Raw genomic sequence first — 17444 nt, 5'->3', positions numbered from 1 at the left:
TCTGATTTTGTGTGATAACACAAACTCTATTTGTAATCTTGTTATTCTTAAAACAAAAGTGTTTGCTTTCTGATGGCATAAAGTAGCCGTAGCATCTAAAAGTAGTAAGCTACAATATATATTGACATCCGATTTACTTTTCAGGAATTTCAATTCTAAATGTTACACATTTTCGCTCAAAACTAATGGTGGTTTTTCCTCTAAAGAGGACCTTTAAAAGTACGTTTTTCTATTACGCCTTTCTAGATTTACTAATAAGCAACTAGCCTAACGAAGTATTGACAACATAAGCAAAAATCAAAGGGGAACAATTTAAATCGTTTATCGGAATCCAACTAGCCGAACAAAGTAAAGCATTTTAAGCTGCAGTCTCGTCCCTGAATAAACAACAACAAAATTGCAGTGAATGGCGCCTCCACCACAAGTGTTATTGTTCCTAACAGGTTATAACATTTGTTGATGTTGTAAAAATAAATGGATTTCGACACCTGCACTGTATAAATAGGAGACTTCCAGATTTCTACACTAGATACACACATTTGATCTCTACAGAATTTAACAGAAGCCATATTACTTTTGGTTGTATCATGAATCGGGTGTTCATTTTTCTTTGCCTACTGCAATTCTCAACTGCTCTTTCGCCTTTTATTGTAAGAACTTTACATTTTATGTTTTGCGTATTATAGATATGCTTTACCTACGTTTTTAATAATTATTTAAATAACACTCAGATGTGAAATCGTTCTTTGCAACGTTTGAATACTTTCCACAACACGGTGTTATAACTTGGGATAGTCTTTCCTTGCAGTGAAGTAAATTACAATCTTGCTGGTTTGGAAGATCCCATATGGTAGTTAAGGGCAAAAAATATTAAAAATGAAGAATAACTTTCAAAGAAAATGTATTGTTTACTGAAACAGTGAGATCGTGTCTTGAAAATCTTTGTATCTCTTTATTTAAAAATAAACATTTATATTCTGTCACTAGTACTTAAGAAGAAAAACATTTTAAAAATACATTATTATACAACTTAAAATATAATAAAATATTTTTAAAAATTAATTAAAAAACAATAATTGGTTTGAACTGAGTATCAAACCCGTGATTTTGACAGCGTCGGCTACAAAAACGTACGTCTTTACAAATTCGGCCATCGGGCATTGCATACTTTGGCCATTATTTATTGATATTATCATAATATATAAATATTGATCTACCACTAGACCTAGACTTCTGATTTAGAACTCTTAAGAGATAATTTAGATTTAGATCTGCTTCTAGATCTAGAATCTAGATTATATTTACGTAAAAAATACAAATGAAGCTCAGAAAATCTTTCAATAAACTTGAAGCAACTTAAAATTGACTCATTTATCACATAATTTTTTTACAATACGGCTAACAACGTCATGTTTTTATTATTATTATTATTATTATTGAATTATTCCAAAGATAGGGCTTTAAATTTAAATTTAGAAGATGATGCGCTAATTTTCCTGAACACTAATGTATTACACTCTTGAACTTCCAATGCCTTACTATCAGAAATTCCCAAAAGCGATAGTCCTTTCAAAAACGCAATAGTCCTATCATGACCAGCCTTAGATAATTGGATGCCCTATGCGATGTGACCTTAGTGGCCACAAATGAAATAGAAAATAAAAAAAATATAGCGAAAAAAAAATGTGTAATTTATTGAAAACCTAGTGTACTTCAACAATAACATTGAGGTCAAGTTTCAATACTTATCTAAAAACATGTTTGAAAAACCTGTGCGAAGCCCTCTACCAGTCGAAGGCCTAGTTTACTAATGCACAAGGCCGGTCCTAAGTTATTCTAGTTCTATAGTCAGATTTACATTTATGTATTTTTATAGCGGTCAAACTAGAGTTATCCCCATGTGGTATCCGAGCTAATGATTCTTTTCACAGCAACATACATCAACCGTTAAATTTCTAGGAAAATCGTTTCAGACATTTTTTGAGATCAGAAACTCAGCGTCCTGGCTGGTTCAAAGTTCCATGTAGTTCTGACTTGAATAGAGGTATTGTAAAAAAGTAAATTTAAAACAAGAAGAAAAATAAAAACAAAATAAAACAAAATTAACAAAGCTGATATTATGAGTAGTTGCATCATTTAGTTTGGATCTGTCATGTAATTAAATGTGTAATAGATCTAGAGTACTAGACCAACAATAATACATCTGTGCGATAAGAAATATTTTTACCCATTGCTTTTGTTTACAGCGATTGCGTGCTTTAACGTGAACAAACCTTTTACCAGACAGACAGACAGACAGACAGAAAGAGTGAGTTGATAAGCTTTGTAAAAAAATTACTTCACTTATACCAACAGAATCGACCAGGTGGACCAGGTAGACCAGGTAGACCAGGTGGACTAGGTAGACCAGGTAGACAAGGTGGACCAGGTGGACTAGGTAGACCAGGTGGACCAGGTAGACCAGGTGGACTAGGTAGACCAGGTGGACTAGGTAGACCAGGTGGACTAGGTAGACCAGGTGGACCAGGTAGACCAGGTAGAGACCTTGGAACTGAAGATATCATTGCTCTTGTCCTGGACACAATTGATAAAGCTACGCAAGGTGAGAGAATTCTTGTAAAAATGTAAAAAGTAAGTAAAGTAAAAAAAGAAACTCCTTGTTACAAGTTGGTTTATAAGCCGTTAAAGTTTAAATGTTTTTTTTACAGATAATACCTTAAAATAGTAGTAATTAATTAAAAGTGTATTTACAACTAGCAACAGAGGTAAAATACTGTTACGAATGAACAGTGACAGGTAGAGGTCACTATGTGTGACCCCGGCGAGATGACACAGCACCGAGTGTTATCTGGAATCTATGCATGTAAACAAAGACAGGATGGGACGTGCCTCACGTGTTGTTCCAGAGGACGAACAGATTTACGAAGGGGGGCATTGTGACAAATGAACAGTGACAGTTAGAGGTCACTACGTGTGACCTCGGCGAGATGACACTGCAGCAGGCATCCTCTGGAATCGACATGTATAAACAACAACAGGATGTGATGTTTCCTCCCATGTTGTTCCAGAGGGTACTAGCAGTGTTTTTGCAACAATAGACAAGCGATTAGGGACTCTTTATAAACCAGAGATGTTCATGTGAAAAGAGTCAGTACAGTCGTCGATACTGTTCTCTACTGTGCGAGACAGTAGAAGAGAGTGGACTTGAGCCGTTACAGTCGATACAGTCGATGTAAGACGTATACGCTACATGTTACAGTGACGAATTGTTATAGTTATAATTCAATAAAGTTATTTAAAGCTGAAAGTTGAGTCGTCAAGTTCTTTGCAGTGTTTCTTTTATTTGTGTGCCTAGTACATTTAGCCAGAAGATTCAGAAATACGTAACAATACGTTTATATTTACATTAGTATAGATTGCTGTCTGTTGTTGTTGATTAGGTTTTGGTCACATCGACTTGGGCTGTGGTTCTTTTAAAGATTCTTTTCTTGTCGTATGCTGAGCCGGAAATCATGTCATCTCGATTTGGTTTTCATAGACATTATTGTATAAAACAACAGGAAATGAAAAGAAAATAAATTATTGGATGATACTAACTTGACCAGCGAATTCCCAGTGTTGTACTTTTAATCCAATGCAAAGAATACTCTTTATTCCGAGCTTTCTGTTAAAAGTCTTATACCACTCTATACCTTCGTATTTCAAACATTCTAATTTCAATAAAATGCTTTAGTTAGTGGTTTCAGCTTTGTGTGGAGACTAACCATATTCAATTTATTCATCATCGCCAGATACAAATAATAGGTTTCAAATAATGTTGATTATCAAATAATACTAGTTATGATCATTTTTTTATAAAAAGAAATATTATTACACGTTTTTTGTTTTTACCTACATTATATTCAGGTATAACAACTTCAGAACTTCTGAATGTAACTCAACAGGTCATCGAGGTGTATGATAGTCAGGTTGAGAAAGGTAACTCTTTATAAAAATTGTGTCTATGAACATAAAACGAACATGCTAGTCAGCTGTAGCCCCATTAACACATTGCCTCCCATTAGTAGGTCTATATGGCAGTGCATTGTCTTGCATGACTACGCAAACCCAGTTGCGACCTGAATATTTTTCCACACCTAGTGCAGACAAAGCCGTTGTCCGCCTTGGGTCTATTTAAAGTTTTCTTTTCGTCATCGAAATGACATCTGAGTTGATCTTTATAGCTCTTACGTGCAGGTATAACATTTAGGCCACACATTTTCGACATGCTTGACACTTAGCATTACCACATAAAATTGGAACGAAGCTTTTGCGGCTTCACGTGGAACTGTGGGTAGAAGTTTCGAGGCGGCCAAATTTCACCGCATCGAGTGCCTGATATGAACTGCGGTCCATAGGATGGGGCATAACTAATTTTGCTAAACGTGTTAAATAAATGTGTAAAATTGTGATCTACTCCTAACAGCTACAATCGTGATCTCTATAAGCCTCCACCCTAAAAAACTGCAATCACACTATTTGGAGCTAATACATCTTTTGACTAGGACAGCCACTTAGTGGTTTGGACCAACAACAAGAAAAAACATTTTAAACATATATTTAAAAAAAAAGGCAATAACTCCATTATTATAGTTCAAATATAATAAAATATTTTTTTAAAATATATCTTTTTAAAATAAATTCGGGCTTTGATTAAACCAGTGACACTGTCACCTACTTGATTGCTTTGAAGTTGAACATCTGCACTTTCTGAATCGGTCTGCGAGGATGACATACTTATGCTATTATTTATTGGTATGTTCATTACATGGATAGTTCTATCTAGACCGAGTTCTGATTAAGAACTCTTAAGATCTAGTCTTATAATTACGGTTATACGGCTTACTACGCCATGTTGGCTCTAGAACTAGATAAATTTGGAAATCTCACGCCAAATTTACATTTTTTACTTTGAAAAATTATAGCGGTCAAACTAGAATTTTCCCCATGTGGCCAACAAGTTAGTAATTCTTTTCTCAGCGATAAAATGTTAAATTTCTAGGAAAATCGTTTGAGCAGTATTTGAGATCAGCGTCCATCCTCCATGAAGGAACGACTTTAAATTTTGTATTGTAAAAAAATGGAACTCGTTGCGTGAAAAGTAAAAAATGTTGTAAAATAGATGTGGTTGCAAAATTGCAAAATCACTCATTGCAGTTTTTCCAATCCTTTGTGCAGTTGTTCCTGAGGAAGATGTAACCAAGCTTATCAAAGAGATATCAGAGAATATTGGAGTCACTTCAGCCATTGCTGCATTACTGCAAGGTAAACTCACACTTAGATGTAGTGAATTGTTAAATTCAAAGAAACCAAAGAAAATGTGTAGATTTGTCATATAATATAATCTATAGTTGTAAAACGTAAGCCTATATTCTAAATACCGGTACTATAACAGCCTACATATTAAGTAAATGAACATTTTATAAGTATAGGTAGACAAAAGTAAAAAGTTAAATTAAACAAGTGCAGGTATTTAAAGTGAATTGAATGTAAAAATAACTATTTAAGAGCTATAAAAATAAAACAATATAAATAAATAATAAGATAAGCAAGCATTTTGAAATGAACTATGTTTTCAAACGCTAGTAGAATTCAGTTGCTCCATATTTTTAAAGTTTTAAATATAAATATAAATTTTTAGCAATTCCCAAAGGGAAAGCCGTTATTAGTTTTGTGTGGTCTGGGTCCGTCGATATTTTTGTCCGTTTTTTGATATTATAAATTTTATTTTACCATCATTTATTGCTTGCTATATATGTGTGAAAAGGCTATTTTAGTATTTTCAAAACCTAACCTTACTGCTTTTAAAACTAATTGTGTAAACCAGTTTTCAACAAATACACCATTTTCATAATAATATTTAAAATATGTATAAAATTTGACACATATATGTCACGAAAGTACGATATGGTAATTCAGAAAAGTATTTTTTTTACATCCAACGCTAAAAACACAACCACCACCCATCCAATCCAACCCCACCCCATTTGGCACCATGTCACATTTTACCTTCTTCATCTTGACACGTGCCACACTAGACTACAAGAATACTCTTCCTTGATCTATCTTGGCGGACATCCGTTGCCCCTTTTTCTATTCACTGGACTGACGTCGACGAAGGTGGACTGGACCTCCCCTCCCCCACGCCAGCTAACGCTTTCCCTTCAAAAAGCCCATTCAACTCTACGCCCCGGGAACAGTTTCCCTGGTCGATTTCCCAGTGTCAAAATGTAATCTCCCTTGATCTGGTCGAGCTCTGATAATCTCCCCTTCACATCTGCAGACCATCTGGGCAGGAAGACAGAGGGATGCGAGAGGACAAACTTCCTGGTCTTTCAATTCGCGCCTTCACGCAATGCCTATCCCCCGGATAGACCACAAGCTGACAATAACAAATACCCTATTCCAGCTATCTCACAGAAAAAAGACATATTGGATGCATCACAGGTCCAAGCACTGGTATCAAATAGACTTCATCATTGTCAGACAGTCTGATAGACAAGACGTCAAAGTCACCAAAGCATTATGCGGAGCTGACTGTTGGACTGATCATCGCCCAATCCTATCCAAGATAAAAATATGCAAAAACCACCCAGACGGCCCCAAGAATGCAAGCATACAAGGCGCCTAGATGTTGGTAAGCTCACAAACCCAGATATAAAACAGGAGCTCATCAGTAAACTAGACAGTGAAATTAAAACCCTGCACATAAACAAGGGCGTGAAAAACAGCTAGAATAAACTAAGGGATTCTGTGTACTCTCTGTCTAGCAGTGTCCTCGGTCAGCCAAAACGCAAGCACCAAGATTGGTGCAAATTGAACAGCTTTTAACTCACAAGCAACATTGCTTTAAGGCCTTTCTGAGTAATCCAGCTTGTCCCCAAAGCAGAGAACGCTTCACTAATGCCAAAAGAGAGGTTCAGCGAAATCTGAGGCTCATGAAGGAGTAATGGTATAACAAAAAAGGAAGAAATCCAGTCAAAGGCTGATAGTAAAAATGCAAAAATGTTTTTCAATTCAATCAAAGCTTTTTATGGTCCTCAGCAAAATTGCTCATCCCCCATATTTAGTGCTGATGGAAAAAAACTTCTCACAGACAAGGAGGATATACTTGTTCGCAGGGCTGAACACTTCAGTACCGTCCTTAACTGTCCATCAAGCATTAGCGCCGAAGCCATCGCACGCCTGGAACAAGTCCCAATTAACCATTCACTCGCTGACCCTCCCCGGCTCAATGTAGTAATGACTGCAATATCCAACCTCTCAACTGGTAAGGCACTGACACTTGGCAGTTCAGGGCAGACAGCTAAACTAACTGAAATCTACCAGATAATGTGGGAACAAAAGAAACTACCACAAGAGTTCAAAGACGCCTCCATCATTCACCTCTATAAGAGAAAGGGAAATAGGTAATTATGCGATAACCATCGTGGCATATCCCTTTTATGCATTACTGGCAAGATTCTGGCTAGGGTGCTATTAAACAGACTACAACACCATCTAGAAACTGGCCTACTTCCGGAGAGGCAGGGTAGAGGCACGGTTGACATGATCTTTGCAGTCCACCAACTCCAAGAGAAATGTAGACAGCAAAATTCAAATCTCTATACTACATTCATAGATTTGACTAAAGCTTTTGATAACGTCAGTCGTGAAGGCCTTTGGCAAATCATGTCCAAATTTGGCTGTCGGATCAATTCATAACAATAGTGCGCCAATTCCATGATGACATACAAGCAAGAGTCCAAGACAACGGAGACTACTCCAAGCCTTTTCCTGTCTCAAATGGCATGAAGCAAGGCTGTGTGTTAGCTCCAACGCTTTTCAGCATAATGTTCACCGCCATGCTGAAAGATGCCTTTCGCACAGAAAGCATTGGAGTTGGCATATGATATCGCACCGATGCAAGTGTATTCAATGCTCAGAGACTGAAAGCAAGGACCAAGGTAAACTACGATTGCATCAGAGACCTGCTATTTGCAGATGACTGTGCCTTTAATGCTGCAAACGAAGAAGACCTTCAAAAGAGCCTGTCCCTCTTCGCTAATGCATGCAAAAATTTTGGCCTAACCATTAATGTGAAAAAGACAGAGGTGCTGCACCAACCTCCTCCAAATAAATCAGTCACAGAGCCAGACATTCTCATTGATGGACAGCCATTAGCAAACGTCAAAAAGTTTGTCTGTCTGGGAAGCACCATGTCAGCAAACACTAACCTAGATGATGAGGTGGACTTCCGTGTTGCTCGTCCCAGTGCTCCTTCGTGAACACGTGTGGCAACGAAGAGGACTCACCATGTCCACTAAACTAAAAGTCTACAGTGCCGTAGTCCTCCCGTCATCAGAGTCCTGGACCCTATATTCCCGTCACACCGAAAAGCTAAACTCCTTCCACCTACGCTGTCTAAGGAGTATCCGTAAGGTGCGTTGGTCCAACCACATACCAGACACAGAAATCTTAAGACTGTCCAACATTACCAGTATCAATGCGACAGTAAAAAGGTCCCAACTTTGATGGGCGGAACATGTTGTCCGCATGCCAGACAAAAGCCTTTCCAAACGACTTCTGTACGGGGAGCTGTGTGCAGGAAAGCGCTACCAGGGAGGCCAATACAAGCGCTACAAAGACACTCTCAAGAGCTCCTTCAAGGAATGCGATATCGACATTCACAGCTGGGAAGCACTAGCTCTCGATTGCTCCTTATGGCGTGAAGCTGTGAATCTCGGAGTCTCAAGATTTGAAGCAAGAAGAGTGGCCAGGGCGATAGAGCGCCGAACCAACAAAAAGCTGGGGAAGCAGGCCTAGCTGCAACTGACCAAACCTACCCATGCTACGTATGCGGCCGGCTTTTTAAAGCGAGGATTGGACTTTACAGTCATCTTCGAGTCCATAGGAAATGAGAAATGTGCTCATCTTCGACAACGAAGGAGGAGCTTTATTTCCCGGGAAACTTTCGTCTTGGTTTCAAAGGTCGCCAGACATCACAGTTGCGGCTTATCGCCCCACCGCCCTTGCTCCTCCCCCTCTCCATCTTTAAATGGACAAACCTCTCGGTCCGAGACTTCATTCACGCTAGAGACCTGCTGGGGAGCGCATCGATCTCTTGCTTGAGCGCTACACTTATCATTTCCTTATTTCACTTTGGATTGTTGCTTTTATTTATAGGCAACCTCCACTTGGAGACCTATCAACCTAATGTTGATACCAGATTTGTTGGCGCCTGATCTGCAGATACCAGCTCTACTTTTAACAAGTGTCCAAATGACAACGCTAGCTAAAGACACGTTACTGGCTTGACTGACAGTAGCCACAGCTGAGCTTTGCATAATAAATCTGTACATAATTATACATCTAAAACTTAATATTTGTTGCCTGCATTTTAACGCTGTGCATGTAATTTGTGCAAGTGTGGGTTCTCAAATTATAAAACCTCCTAGACACCCTAAAACGGCCAAATTTTAATCCACCTTGTCACAGAATCCATGCCATATTTTACTTAGTATATTATTTGTGTTTGTAAAAATTGTTTACTCTGTCCTTTGACTGTAGTGTCCACTATGATATTTAGTCGCAATGTTTTAACCCACAATGTTTTCACCCACAGTGTTTTCACCAACAATGTTTTCACCAACAATGTTGTAACCCACAATGTTTTAACTCACAATGTTTTCACCAACAATGTTTTAGCCAACACTGTTTTAACCCACATTGTTTTCTCCAATAATGTTTTCACCCACAATGTTTTCTCCAACAATGTTTTCACCCACACTGTTTTAACCCACAATGTTTTCACCCACACTGTTTTAACCCACAATGTTTTCACCCACACTGTTTTAACCCACAATGTTTTCTCCAACAATGTTTTAACCCACAATGTTTTCTCCAATTATGTTTTCACCCACAATGTTTTTGCCAACAATGTTTTCACCAACAATCTTTTAACCCACAATGTTTTCACCAACAATGTTGTAACCCACAATGTTTTAACTCACAATGTTTTCACCAACAATGTTGTAACCCACAATGTTTTAACTCACAATGTTTTCACCAACAATGTTTTAGCCAACAATGTTTTAACCCACAATGTTTTCTCCAATAATGTTTTCACCCACAATGTTTTTGGCAACAATGTTTTCACCAACAATCTTTTAACCCACAATGTTTTCACCAACACTGTTTTCATCAACAATGTTTTAACCAACACTGTTTTCACCAACACTGTTTTCATCAACAATGTTTTAACCAACACTGATATATTTACGTCCCCTTATGTCCACTATGTTTTGTCGGTCTATATTTTGCCTGGGGAAATTTGAATCAGGCTTAAGTTAATTTCATCTTTTAACCGTATTTAAAGATGATTATTGTTGATTAGAATTATACACTATATTTTTTAATAGTATTTTAGAATATTAACACAATGTCACCAATACAGTTACGTGTTAATAATATGAGTATCATGTTTCCTCAGCCTCGTGTGCATAGAAGTTTTGAAAGCAACATTAAAAACAAAATTAGTGAACTAGTTTATCTTTATAATTAACATTTGTCTTTACCATTCAACACTTTCGTCTTCTAATGAACACAGATAACCTTGGCTTTGATGTACAACTCTTGAACGATTCTCTGGCAATATGGAAAGCTTTGTCGCTAGAGTGGAAAAAGCTGAAAGGTAAATAAGTAACATAAAAAACACCATTGCTCTTTTATGCAGCTGATAATATTTGTATGCGTGATTACTTTGCTCTTAATAACTATTAAACGTTAAGAAAAAAAAAAGAAACGGTTTACCCTGCCACTATTTCACCTCCTCTCCCCTCAACACCGAAAAAAATCCTAGCTAAGCAAGTTTTTAAAATCTACTCAAGAGTATATATAATTCTAAAGATTGACCTATACATCCAGACTAGAAGACAGTGATCAAAAGGAACGTCCGTTTATTTATTTAACACTTTCATCATGTATACATGCGCAATGACATTGGATAACTTCCCTAGAGATGGGTTGCCACATAAGGGAGAGTATGGCTAAGATGGGGCATTACTATTTTACCAATGAATGTATAATAGATTTGAGTAAGTATCGAGGGCAGTAATATGATAATGCCACCAAAATGTCTGCCACAATATATAGAATTAATATATTTTTGGAATTAATTGCTGGATGAATCGCACAAAACAAGTAAATCTATGCAAGACTCCTTAATTAGTATAGATGTATGTGATTTTCGTAAAGGTTTCTGGGATATGTTCGATCATTTTGAAAAAAAAATAGCAAAGGAAAAAATTGCCATATATTGCTTGCAAGAAAAACAAATATAGAAGATGGCATGAAAAAGTGATGAAGGTATTGCTTTAAAGAATCTTGACCCTAAAGAAAAATTTCAGAATCCAAAATACATAGACCTGGGATGGATGCAGTAAAAAAAAAAGATTAGTGAAGGAGTTAATGCATTATGGTAAGCATATCCTGATGAAGTGGAAATACATTTTTAGGAGAAATCAAGCATTTTCATCAAAATGTTAGGCATAGTTAAGACGATGGCTCAGTGAAACCTGATAGTTTGATACATGACGACCAGTTTAGAATAATATTTAACGATCCTTTCCAAAACTAATGTAGAAACAATTTTAAGATTGTTTCTTAGTATAATGGTTACAAATCGTCCTGGAGAAGAATCGTCTTTTTAGCTGGAGTAAAAACAATGAATTTAGAAGAACAAAGCTTCCTCCGTTGCCTGTGCATAAACATGAAAAGAGATGTCATCAGTGACTTTTGTTCTGGGAAAGATTAAAAAGATTTGTTAGGACTTCCTTTTGTAATGAACACTATATAACTATACTATATTCTCTTGTCATAAGTTCTACACTAGCAGAGTTGTTAGCACATTAGATCGTGGAGGCGTCAGCAACGAGTTCCAAATCAGGACATTTTTTCTTTTTTGTTTTTAAAACCAAATTACCATAAAATCAAACCAGATATCCCTTTCTTTCTTCCTCCCCCCCCCCCCCATTTTCAAACTGGTCCAGAGAAGAGACAGCGTATAAGAAAGCTAAAAGCTTGAAATATTGCTAAACAAAGACAATTATTCAAAATATTTCTTATCTCACAGATTTATTATTGTTGACATAGATATATTACAAACTTAATTACATGGCTGAACTAACATAATTGATACAATTACACTTCGTATAAGTTTTTTTTTTATTTAAAAAAAAGTATAATGTAAGTTTTTCTTGTTTGTTTATATATTCGTTAGCATCTGGAGACTCAGTAGACATTACATATGCAGCTATTAGAAAGATTGCAGTTACTATTCAAGATATTATTGGAGATATAAGTAAGTGTTTATATATGTATAATTAGGAGGGTTTGTGAAAGTAAGAATTATGAAAGAAAGTCAGATTCTGAAGACCAATTAAAGTGGCTTACATTTTATTCTTTCTTCCAGTTGACGTTGTCAAATTCACAGAAACCTCACAAAACCCAAGTGGAAAGAATACAACTGAAGATCTTTTGTTGGTTTCTGGTGTGAAGGATGAAGCTCAAGAGACGGTAAGGAACAAATGAACCAATTCAACTCATAAGCTAGGGATTTTGAATCCGCGTGTCGCGATGAATTTCCTGGGTTATCTCTCTTGTCTTCATTTATTTTACTGTTGTGGAAGTCTTTAAAAGCTTATATCAACTCACTCTGTCGTTTGACTGTCAGCCTGATAAACGTTTGTACACTTTATTTCTCCCACACCGAATCTCGGATCTAGCTGACGTTTTGCACAATAATTTCTTTTACCTGACCAAACAAGAATGAATAAAAAAATAAACAGTTTATTAACTATTGGTAATTAATTTTGTTTTGTATCACAAACAATGGAAAGAAATAATACTTGACTGATGCGGCGGTATAAGTTGAATTAGCCCCCATTTTACTTTGTAGATTGAAACTTTAAGGTTTGAAGCCCACAATAGATAGCTATGAAACCTTCTATTTTCGTAAGCGATTCGCTGGCATAGTGGATAGTGTATTGGTTTTAGGCTTTATCTCTCTAGTTTGAATTCAGGTCGTTCATCGTTTTTTTTTAAATAAATGCATTAAAAAAGTCATCACCCAGATACTTCTTTCTCCCCTACCCCTTCCCAACTGGTCCAGACAATTGCGTATTGAGAAAGTTAAAAGCATGAAATTGCGATAAACAAAAACAATTAGTAAAAATATTTCTAATCGCACAGATTTTTTTTGTTATTCTAGATTTATTTCACTCATTAAAATTTGGTTCACGGTGCTGCATTTAAACGTGTAATTTTTATGTGTCACCGATGTGAATTTTCAGACACCATAAATATCACTGGGTTGGTTTCAGATTTAGGCATGGTGACATTGGGTTCATATTATTGGAAGGCAGTTCAAATTATTCTCTTTCTAAAATAAATACTTTACATCTCAAATAATTCTTTACATGTAGTTGTTATATATACATCAATGTTCGAATATAGGCCTATATAATATGTTACAAGTATTTATCATAATAATATGTGCTAAGTGTGACAAAAATTTCAAATACGATCTCCTAAGTCACAATGTGAAAAATAAATACAGCTTTTTGTTCACAATATCTATTTGTGAAAAGAAATATCTTTGACAATATAATGTGTACCGATAATCAAAAGAAATGTTCGAAGTCTTTTTGACACCATTTGTATAATATGTACAAATAATGTATAAAATGTTACAAGCAAGTCTCAATATGTAAGTGATAAGTATAGAATAATTCAAAATATGTGTCAAAATTCAAGATCAATTTTTTTAACGATCATTGTTACAAATCCTTATTATCTGTATAGTTCAATAATCTCCATAAGAAAAAAAATTGTTGTGCATTAATATTACACTAGTAAATATGTATACTTTTAAGTATTAGAATATTTGATCAAAAGTATCAACATCAAATCAAAATAATAAGTATCCTTCATAGTGATTATTGTAGCATGCACTTCAAGTTTCAAATAAGTATTTCTCCTTATGACAGTTCAAATAATTTTTAGGTAGTAAAAGCACAAGTTTAATGCTGAATTGTGTTTATCAAATAATAGTTGTGTACAAAGTTAAAAAAATCTTTTGTCAAAAAGATTCAACTGAGAAAATGTGTCAGTTGTGATACAATCTTTGAATTTACATTAATTTGTTCATGCATATATATACAAGCATAGCTTAGTTGTATTTATATTAATTTGTTGTGAAAACAAATTTGTAAGTCCAATTTAAAAGAATAATATCAAGTTTCTATTTCAAATATCAAATAAGTACTTAAGTCAAAAAGTGTGTGTACAAGAATCTTCTTGTTTACATCAATGGTTGTTACAAAAAATATAGTTCATAAGAATAGTTGTTTTGCACAAAATGTTTTTAAAAAAATACAAGTGTATGTCAATATTTAAATACACTAATTGACATTAAATAAATGAGTTACATCATAAATCAATCTCTTTTTTCAATAAGATTAAGTTATATAATTGTGATAAATGAATTATAGTAAAAAAAATTCCAATCTTGTTTACAATTGTTGTGGAAAAAAAATGAGTTCTAGTTTAATGTTTACAAATAGTGTACAATGTTTAGAAAATGATGCTCAATGTTTATCAGATACGATGTATTAATTCAACAACACTGATATTAATAGTGTATCCATTAATTGGTGTTCCAAATATTTTATGTAACAACTCTTTGTAGTGGCCAAAATTTTTTGTTTGTACCCACATTGTTTCTCCAAGTTCTGGATGTTTCCAAACTTTTTTATATCCAAAATCACAAGTTATATCTTGTACTATTTGAAAAAAATACTTTCTGAAAATCAGAATTAGGCAGGTTATAAAACCATATTGTTTTATGTATTACTGGCTTTTAATGCACTTTAACTTTTGGATAAGATCCAATAATTACTGGTCTGATAGTGTTTTCAAGTACTACAACTTTTATTTTCCCCTTTAGAAATGGTGATTTGATTTCAGTAATGGCAGTTTAAACATTCTATCTTTCTAGAGTTTGGTAAGGTTACAATGGCTATATCATTCAAATAATCTTCTTTTCCACTAAATTGTGCTCTACAAAAATGACTGTCTCCAACTAACTCTATCTATCAAGTCACTGGTTAAATCAAAGTTAAAAGTGTTCACCTTAAGCAGCATGAGTTATGAATCACACTCACAACATTAAAATAGGGTATCAACTTTGAGGTGATGACAGTATGTAACATTCATATGTTTCAACCCTTATCTTCACATTTATATTCTCCATAGATAAGCTTTGTTTTTTTTTTTTAAAGTATTTTTGTTTTGCTTTTTAATTTTTTTAAATGATACCAGTGATCAACAAGTGATGATAGAAAATTAAATGTACAATTCAAATTGTTGTTTAATAATAAGAGTGAAAAATTACTCACAAAATTATTTGAAAGATGTGTTCTTATGTAACATTACATTAACGTTTTAAATTACAGGAAAGTGTTGCAAGATCTGAAAGAGGAAAACGTAAGATAACATACTTAAATGTACTAGCGTAATTAATTAATTGTGCTATAGGAAGTCTATATGCATCGGCAGTGTCCAACGTTATGTATTAATATGTATTATTTCTTTTTTATAACTATTTCAGGTCGACTTTGCCTAATATGCATAGAATGGAGAGGAAGAATTTGTATATTATGTAGACTTTGGGGTTAAAATAAAATGGATCTCAATCCAAGAGAAAAAAATAAACAAATAATGCAGTAATATTTTTTGTTGTTTTTTTTTGTTTAACCTTTCGAGACTGTACAGTTGTTTTACAAGAGAACTTAAAGAGCTTTAGACATACTGTGAGTCGGGCAGAAGAGGCATAACGAAGTCATGTGATCACTTAAAAGTGTGGGCCATTAACCATCGTTGTTTTTTTTTACATTGAATTACTTGTCATATATTACCCGCAGCCCGCAACTCTTAATTTGAGTATCAATGATATAGTTACTGATATAGTGTATTCGAAAAAATAAAGTAAAATAAAATTTGCTTCGGGAGACAATCCTGAGGAAAAATCAGGAGCTGGTGACCCTTAGGCAGACTGTGGCACACCATGCTACAGCCTGGCAGAGCCTGCGGCGCTACTGACCCCAAACTGTATTGGATATTCCGTTCCTTTGGTCACAGCTGCGCGGAGAGGGGGGGGAACTGCTGTGTGGGCGACATCATTCTAACCATAAACAATGCCCAGGCTTTCATCTCACTTACAGCCACATGAGGAAGTGTGCTCTGAGATGAACCATAGTCGTTCTACGACTGAAGGAGGCCAATGCCAATGCCAAATAAAATAATACTGTTATAATTATAAAGCATATGTGAATATAAAATAGTTTGAATGGAGCTATTGAAGTAGCTAATCGACCTAAGTTCATTTTTTTAATAAAAACATTTGCTGGTAGGCCTATAATATATTTAAAACTAGATGTAGATCTATATATTGTTACGAATCTCCCAGGCTCGCTGCTAATGGCACCAAACGACACCACCAACTTAAAGAACTTGACAACTCTGGGCTTCCAAATAACGTAATAGTTTAATGTCAATAAATAACAGCCAATACTGTACAATTGGCAGCACGTAACACAAGACTGTACAAATATCTCTCCGCCATATCAACTCTTGCACTGGTCTCTCTGTCTCGCCTCGGACTTGTACTGAGCCGTTGTAACGAACTGTAGATCGGGAAGTTGTGACTGACTGGTCTCTGATACCTTCGCTCTTTATAGGGTCCCTGCTGGCCTTCTAGAACCGGACAGAACGTCGCTCGACCATTCTGGGTGGTTAAATGACTACATCCCTCGTGACGCTCCTGACCTCTGTTCACGACGTCGATCCTTCTCGAACCATCATGTTGACACTCGTCTCGGCCGACCGTAGTAACTCGTCACGGTTGACCGCTCGTCTAGCGCTGGCCTGGGGCGATTTGCGTCGGCTGACTACACACGCACACCACTACCCCCATCTGTGCCACAACCATGTTTATAACAATATTATAAGAGTGAATTCAAAGGCTCAATAAGCTTATTAAGGTGTAAGTTAGTATATTTAATATCCCCCATATAGGGCCTCATCTTGCCTGTCCAATCATAGTGTGTTTACACAGCGCTTGTTAGATGTACGCGACCCATGAATCGAACTATTAAAATGTATGTCAACACGGCTTAAGTCACATTTATAGCGAACGAATGTATGAAAAAATGATTAGAAAAATCAAATTTGAAGGTTAATCTGATTAAAATATGAAATGAATGGACTATATTTAGTATGTTGATGTGTTAAAGTATAAAACTATCTTTGCAAACAGTAGTTCTATCATCTTAGAGTTGAATAGACCTATGATTCGAAAGATGCGT

The 17444-nt window shown here is 35.5% G+C and overlaps 1 protein-coding gene across 1 annotated transcript; it reads left to right on the top strand.

Annotated features, from left to right (window-relative positions):
• The first annotated feature begins 533 nt into the window (after window positions 1–533).
• LOC106069919 (collagen alpha-1(XXVIII) chain-like) lies at window positions 534–15807 on the top strand. The gene is made up of 9 exons (XM_056013719.1): window positions 534–650; window positions 2356–2602; window positions 3907–3978; window positions 5218–5304; window positions 10628–10711; window positions 12299–12379; window positions 12491–12594; window positions 15534–15564; window positions 15689–15807. Exons 1-9 carry the CDS (start codon window positions 588–590, stop codon window positions 15754–15756), a joined length of 837 nt encoding a protein of 278 aa, XP_055869694.1. The 5' UTR covers window positions 534–587; the 3' UTR covers window positions 15757–15807.
• The last annotated feature ends 1637 nt before the right edge of the window (window positions 15808–17444 follow it).

Source organism: Biomphalaria glabrata, chromosome 16 (assembly GCF_947242115.1).
Source record: "Biomphalaria glabrata chromosome 16, xgBioGlab47.1, whole genome shotgun sequence".
Lineage (NCBI taxonomy): Eukaryota > Metazoa > Mollusca > Gastropoda > Planorbidae > Biomphalaria > Biomphalaria glabrata.
This window is presented reverse-complemented; position numbering and strand designations above follow the sequence as displayed.